The 7277-nt window shown below is 44.2% G+C and overlaps 1 protein-coding gene across 6 annotated transcripts in view; it reads right to left on the reverse strand.

Moving 5' to 3' along the window:
- Positions 1–7277, reverse strand: part of CEP104 (centrosomal protein 104) — a 35952-nt gene that overhangs the window by 25311 nt on the left and 3364 nt on the right. For all 6 annotated transcript variants that reach the window (XR_003095691.1, XR_003095690.1, XR_003095689.1 and 3 more), the window contains exons 4-9: positions 6527–6589; positions 5541–5617; positions 4869–5037; positions 4490–4648; positions 3502–3732; positions 251–454 (exon numbers count right to left, since the gene is read on the reverse strand). Coding sequence is in view for 3 of the 6 variants with exons in the window: in XM_014523392.2 (XP_014378878.2) it covers positions 251–454; positions 3502–3732; positions 4490–4648; positions 4869–5037; positions 5541–5617; positions 6527–6589 (903 nt within the window). In the remaining 3 variants the exon portion in view is untranslated. The remainder of the gene's footprint in view (positions 1–250; positions 455–3501; positions 3733–4489; positions 4649–4868; positions 5038–5540; positions 5618–6526; positions 6590–7277) is intronic.

Genomic DNA, 7277 nt, shown 5'->3' on the forward strand with positions numbered 1-7277 from the left:
GAGAACAAATCTATTTAATTTTCTCCAGATCCAAATCATTCTCTCAGAATATATATATAAATCAATTAAAATAGCAATAAAAAGTTAGGAAGTGAAATAAATGGTTTCAAACTTTTACATTATGGATTTATAACTCCCACATCCACAAATTAAATTTCAGCCATTCCCTGCTCCCCACACCAAAATGATTTATAAACCAACTCTAGTTCTCAACTACACAACTACAGCATTTTAGCTTTTGGGGGTTTACCAAAGCCTCTCCAAAAACTTCAATGGCAGGGCTGGCCTCCCTTAGTGCTTTTTCTGTTAATGGTTCAGGCTCCCCAGTGATGCCACTTCTTGGAGTATCATCAATATACTCTTCATTCATTTCTGGCTCAAGGTAGGCAAATGCTTCCTCATGTTGTTTACGAATAGCTGGAAGAGGCCTCTCATCATAAGGTAAAAATTCTACCTAATAGAAAACATAAGAGATAATTCCAAAATCAACTTGAATCTAAAGCTGTTCTGTACATGCTTAGATTCTTTACAGTGTAATCAGTCCAACCTTTTATCCAAAGCTACATCTTGTGTCTTTTAAATGCACCTCTGAAAATTTTCTTTTTGTCTCCATTCTGTGACCATGGGTCAATACTTTCAGAATGGAGCAGTTAGTATAAAGAACATATTTCCTTGCAGTAAACAGGTGAGAAACAAAGCTCATTCCTTTTCATAAAAGTCCACATCTAGCCACTCTCTACATGTAAGGACTAGGAGGGAACTCAAGTAATACACAGCTTTGCAGTGTTAATGCTTCAGGGTCCACCTCCTACTGGATTCAAGAGAAGAATTTCCATGGGCTTCAATTTAATATGGGCTAGCCTGTTAGTGCATCTGTCCCATGTGTGGCACTAGCACAGGGGTGGGCAAAATGGTGGATCCTACTGGTGGCCAGACTCCATTTCCTAGCAGCCCCTGCTTGCATCACTGCACCCAGTTTTCAGGGAGACCCCAGCAGCAGTGAGGCCGTGACAACATGGGGCCAAGATTTCCATGGAGACTGGTAGGGCGCATGGCTGGGTGGAGAACTGCTCTGGGGCTAGGACTGAAATCAGGTGGCGGCAACAGTGTGGTTTGGAACCGGGGCAGAGCCACAATCTGCTGCCTGCATGCCCTCGACTGGGCCGTGTGGGCAGTGGATCACCGTTCTGCCCTGGCTCTGGACCACGCTGTCACTGCCACAAGATCCCGGCAATGGAGCAGCTCCATGCCTAGCTGTGCCCCTTGACGGTGCTGCTGGGGCCAGTCTCCATGGAAACCCTGGCCCTACCGCTACTGGAATCTCCATGGAAACCGGATGCAGCGATCTGGACGGGGCTATTGGGAAATGGAGTCCGCCGCAGACCCAATCTAGCCCATGGGCCAGACTCTGCCTGTCCCTGCACTAGCATGATTGATCGATTAGTTGCTTCTCCATTCCTAGCACACATGATCTCAAGCCACTGCCAAACTCCTCATCATCTCAGTGCCAAGAGAACAGAAAGAGGCTGGTTAGAATGAGCTGAGGCTTAGACAAGAGGGGTGTTTATAAACGTACTCTGGGTGTGGGGGCACTCCTAATTAAAGTGCCCAGAGTGTCTTCTGTCTCAGCATCCCTGTGCTTAAAAAGCAGGGGTGCTTTATCTAAAGCTCACTGAATGAGCTTTAAAAATGGCAGCAGGGGTGCTTTATCTGAGCACAGGGATGCTGATGCATGAGACGCTGGAGGCTGCTGGAGTGCAGTAATTACCACGCTCCAGCAGGCTCGATTAATCGAGTCTGTTCCAATGCACTGCTCATGTAGAGGTGCCTTAGGATTCCTTGAAAAAAGAAGTGTGAGTTAACAAGGCATAGAGAGACTAGATCAGGGGTGTCCAACCTTTTTGAACGTGGGGCTGGATCACAAACTTTATCATCCAGTGGGCCGGTGAGCCATATTCAAAAGATGTCACAGGAAGTGGTATCATATCAGGAAGTGATGTCACGTGACCTATGACACCAATGAAGTTGCAGGGGTTGACATGGTGCTGGCTGACATGGCATACATGCCCGGGTTGACACGGTGCTGCAGGAACTGCTTGGCTACAACCAGGTTGACCTGGTGCTGGAGAAGCTGCAGGGCCAGGCCGGGGTTAACCTGGGGCCCGCCTAGCCTGCTGGTGCCATGCCCGGGTTGACATGGCGCTGCAGGACCCGCCTGGGCAGAACCGGGTCAGCACCAGCCAGGAAAAGCAGCATGCAGCTGAAGCCGGCTTCCCCCCGCCTTCCCAGGTGCTGCTGGGGGTGGGAGGAGGCTGGCCACGTCTGCCCCAGCCGGCAGAGCCGTGTGCCACTCAGGACTAACTGGTGCAGGCTCGTCCGGTCCCGAGCAGCACATGGCTCTGCCACCGCTTCTGCTGGCCGGTACAGACCCGGCCGGGCTCCTCCCATCCCCAGCAGCACATGAGAAGCGGCCCCCTTGGGGCCTCGCGTGCAGGCAGCCAGGCCCGGAGAGCTGCAGCGCCCAGGGGGAGACTGGCTGGGGAAGCGGGCGCTGCCTTGCTGTGGGGTAGGGCAGCACGGCTTGCTTGAAGCGGGTGGGTGAAGAGGCAGGCGCGGGCCGTCAGTGCCAGCAGCTGCTGCTTGGCCTCCTGCGCAGGGCTGCTCCCCTGGGCCCCGCGGGGGTAACCAGCTCCCCTCCCCTTGCTGCTGGCTAGGGCCCACAGGCCAGCCCTGCCTGCTTTGCTGCAGCGGCCGTAGCTCTGCACTCTGCTGTTGCGGCTCCAGGCTCCGCAGCGGCAGCAGCACGGCCGCTACTGCCTCTAGCCGGATAAAATGGCTTGGCAGGCCACATGGCAGCCCGCAGGCCATATGTTGGACAAGCCTGGACTAGATGAATGATGTCCCTTGCTTTGCCATGGAATCTGTGTGACCTTCCACAAGACGCTTCAATCCTAGGTTTCAGCTCCCCTGAATTTATGTGCAACATACCCCTTGATAACTGCTGTACTGAGGAATATTTGTAAAGGCTTTCAAATGGGTTCACAAAAGAAGAACTAACTACTATTATGAGGAGAGTTCAGCACCAGGAGTTGGCTCTTTCAGCTTCTTACAAGACACTACCTTAAGCAAAATAACAAAAAAAAAAAATCCCACAAAACACGCAAACTAAAGAAACAATGCCCCCCCAGAAACCAAATCAAACACAATTAGCTTCTAACTGGATACTGAACATGGGTTACTGGTACCTCCCGAGTCAGGGGGGGGCACATGACCCCCGCCCCGTGGTCAGTCAGCAACAGGGGCGGGAGCCCTACGTATCGTGTTGCCACTGATACCGAATATACAAAGCCTCTTCTTTGGTAGTCAAGAAAAAATTGCATGAAAGCCGGCTTAGGCTGGGACAGCTGAGTGATATTCAATTATATGGTGAAGGGAAAATTTGGATGCTCACAAATCCGTCAGAAGCTATTTGTACAACAGTCCAAGATGCAAACTACTCACATTTATGTTGGGAAAGCCCTCTACTGAGGCTGTGGGCTGGACCACAGGAGGAGGGGACTGATGGGGAACAACAGGCTCAGGAGAAGTTGGCTCTGTTGGCTTTTCCTGTGGCAAAGGCTCAACGTTCTCTGGTTCCGTTTTCTCATTTTGGGGTGAATGTGGGGATTTCTTTTGCCGAGGGCTAACAGAGTGAATCACAGGTTCAAGAGGCAACTCAGGCGGCCTTCTGATCTGAGAAAAGAAAGAGCAATTTCTGTAAAAGATACCTGTGCAGTCAGTCAAAAATCAGTCATTAAAGAATGTAAGCCCATGAGCCTCTACAACTTTATCCAGCATTCAAATAAATACCACCAGCTCACAAAAGTTTGTTTAGCAATCATTTCTCTAATTGTAGCATATGGCCTACTGGCAATACAACCTAAGGGAAGAGAACAAATCAGAAGTAGTTTCACCTATTAAAAAAAATAATGTTTTCTGTGTGTGCTACATGCTACTATGAAATATATCCTGGTATTTGGGTAATGTTGCTCTTGAACTCCTCTAGTTTGAAGTGAGGCCACCAGAAGCCCTTACGCATGTAGATCAGCAACAAGGGATATCTAGAAGTACAAGAGACACCCATTCCGTGGGTTGATTTAGGTATCTCTACAAGAAGTTTTACTGATCTCCATTTCCCTTACAAACGGATTCATTTATGTTGCAAGGCCTGTAAATTAGCCAAGCCTAACAGATATCCAGTGTAACTGCCTAGATATTACCACTTTTATATATAAAGAACATATGACATTATGATTGCATCTATGACAAGGTCTCCATCTGAAGCAAAAATTACAGGGCAAATAAAAAAAAAAGAAATAAGATATGAAAGCCTCTGTGTTAAATGTTTAATAGCACCTAACAAGTCCTACGTCTGGAATGTGTTCTGACTGCTCAACTATCCCCATTTTATAATACCCACTTGATAAGGCCTTGAGTCATAGCAGCCTACCATCAGCTCTGGATCCATAAGGTTGTGGAGCTCCAGTTGCTGATACACCTTCAGGCGGTACTCTTCCATCTGCTGTTTCTTTTTTTTAGCAAGATCATAATCCTCTTTCTCCACAGCGCAGCGTTTTTCCACTTCATACCTCCCGAGTCGCTCACCAACCTGAAAGACATTACGTTCATGTCAACTACTTAACTGGGAACCACATTCTTTTGAATGCAGAAAGACAACTTTTTTCTGGCCAGGCCTCTCAACTTAGTTTCTGGTGACTCACTCATTAGAAACCCTTTTTCTACAAATATTACAGAGAACTATGGACAACTGGGAAACTCACAGGGTTATGACTGAACAATCAATCAATCAAATGAACATCATACGATACCTTCTGCAAGTCAGCAATAGCTTGTTTGAGCTTCTTGGCATAGTCATAGCGTTCGTGACGGACAGCTTCTTGCTTCTTCTCATCCAGTTTACGAATTATTTGAGCAACTTCTGGATCCTGGTACATATCAAAAGCCAAGTCATCTAGTGGTGAAATAGAGTCAGGTTTCCTGGAGAGAAGATATCAGACATTTTTAGAGTCAAGTCTCAAGTACCAACTCTATCACCTGCCTTCTCTTTTGCTTATTCCCCCCTCCCCAAATTCTTATCTAGTCTGTGCATCCAACTTACTCTACATTGGCCCTCACATTCAAATTGCTTTATGTTTTCTTTTCAAATACAAACTTCTACTGAAAGATCCTCCGAAATTTTTTTCAAGGGCTGGTTCTCAACCATATTTAAGCAAACTTCAATTTTCCCTTTTCCTTTGAGTTGAAGTCTAGGTCATATAGCATCTTCAAGATACATGCAGACCTATAGATTTCAGTATGGCTTATTGTTTTCATTGCCATGTACTGCATTAAGGATTATCAAGTGTTCTGTTCCCTTGGGTGAAATAGCTCCTAAGACTGATAAGCAAGTTTTCTTTTCGAAAGGAAGGTACAGGTGTCCTTCAGTCAAGGGATCTACTTTAAAAAAAAAAAAAAAAGTGTGCATGTAATAGCATCCTTACCCAATGTATGTTCCATCTAAGGCTGGGTCTTCTGAATTGCTCCCAAGATAATGGTCAATCAGCTTCTCTCTTGAAGGCTTTAGAAGAAAGGATTAAAGTAAGGTCACCAAGATTTCTTTGTGTACAGGACAGAAATGGGTTCAAATACTTAAAAACGAATACATATTTTCATGCTTCTCATTACACATCTCTACACTTACAGTTAAGTAACTGAGCATGATTAACATAATCTAAACACTGTTGTAGGTTAATTTTTTGTTAGTTCTTTCTACATCCCTCAAAACTTCTGTTCAGCACAACAATCACATTAACCTTGGTAAAACTATTGTATTCATGAACATGCCAATAACGCAGTAAATTTGAAAGCCAAGGTTTAGAACATCCTGAACACACACAATGACTGTGTAACAGAATGACAGTACTTGTCTGACAAACTCCACCCTGTTAGGTGTTGAGCTTACAGAGAAAGTGTTAGCATAGCCTGCTCTTTCATCAGCCACCTAGATAAGGAAAAGAAGGGTGAATCTCTTGGGAAAAAAGAAACAACATACATGCTGAACAGCCCAGTGAGGAAGGCTCCTATGCCTTGGGACAAGGCTGGAGATGAACTTTGGTACCTCTGTTGCTTTGTTTATTAATAAAACCAAACCCAAAAGGGGGACAATCTTCACACAAAAGACAATACAGAACTACCCTGTCACTTGCATATTGACTGTGTTTAAAATACTGAGAACATAAATATTACTTCTTCAGTGAGGCCATTTTGAGTTATTATTTTCATGATCAGACATATTTCTAAGAGAGTTTCCTCCTTGTCAGTCACATAAAAATACCTAGCAAGTAAGCTAAAGCAAAGCAATTGTAACCAAAAAGATCAAAAGAAATTCATCCTTGATTATCTTGACTCATAATTAAGTATATGTATAGGAACTTTAAAAAGAAAATTTAGAATTTGACAGGAAACCTTCTATGCTTTAAGTACTTACATTATTATTGTCATTAGTAGAGTCGGCAGGTTCCCCAATTATATTTATTGCTACTAGAGCAACCTAAGATAGAGTTAAAAGAAACATGAATACAGAAGGCCATTGGAATTTACCTATTTTATGAAGACCCAAACATTGTACAAAATTTTGCTGACCCCCACTGGAGTATATTTTTCAAAAAGTAAAAGTTAATATTGAGCTACATAATTCTAATATTCTCATGTTTCCCTAGGTTCCTTAGAGCTTGGAAATTATGCTGTTTCTTTATACTGTATTTTAAAAGACCACATCTTAGGCTGAAACTGAAATGGAAAGCACATGCATGAAAACAGCCGCAGCCACACCTTTTAGATATTATTTTTCTCTCTCAGCCATTTAATCACTGACCAGTGATTGTTTTATGTAGCTGGGCAAAATTATTCACTGCTTAAATATGTACTAAAAAGTGGAGCATACTGAATACTTCCCTCCTTTTCTGTACCTTAAGTATGATTCATATCTAAAGTAACTATCAAGTTTAGAAAGACACCTTCTCAATCTGGATAGAAGTTCATCTATTCTATCTAACAAGAAATATCATATCTTAGTGACTGAAAGATATTTTGTAGTGAACAAAATACCAGCAGAGGACACCAGAGGCTTTTAAATGCATTTTACCCTCAAAGGGTTTGTTTTGGCTATATTAGCTTGCATCTTATATATATTTATTCTAGAGAAATGGAGGAACTTCCTATTTTAAAGCATTCAGCAG

The sequence above is a fragment of the Alligator sinensis genome, unplaced genomic scaffold, assembly GCF_000455745.1.
Source record: "Alligator sinensis unplaced genomic scaffold, ASM45574v1 scaffold366_1, whole genome shotgun sequence".
In the NCBI taxonomy this organism is placed as follows: domain Eukaryota; kingdom Metazoa; phylum Chordata; order Crocodylia; family Alligatoridae; genus Alligator; species Alligator sinensis.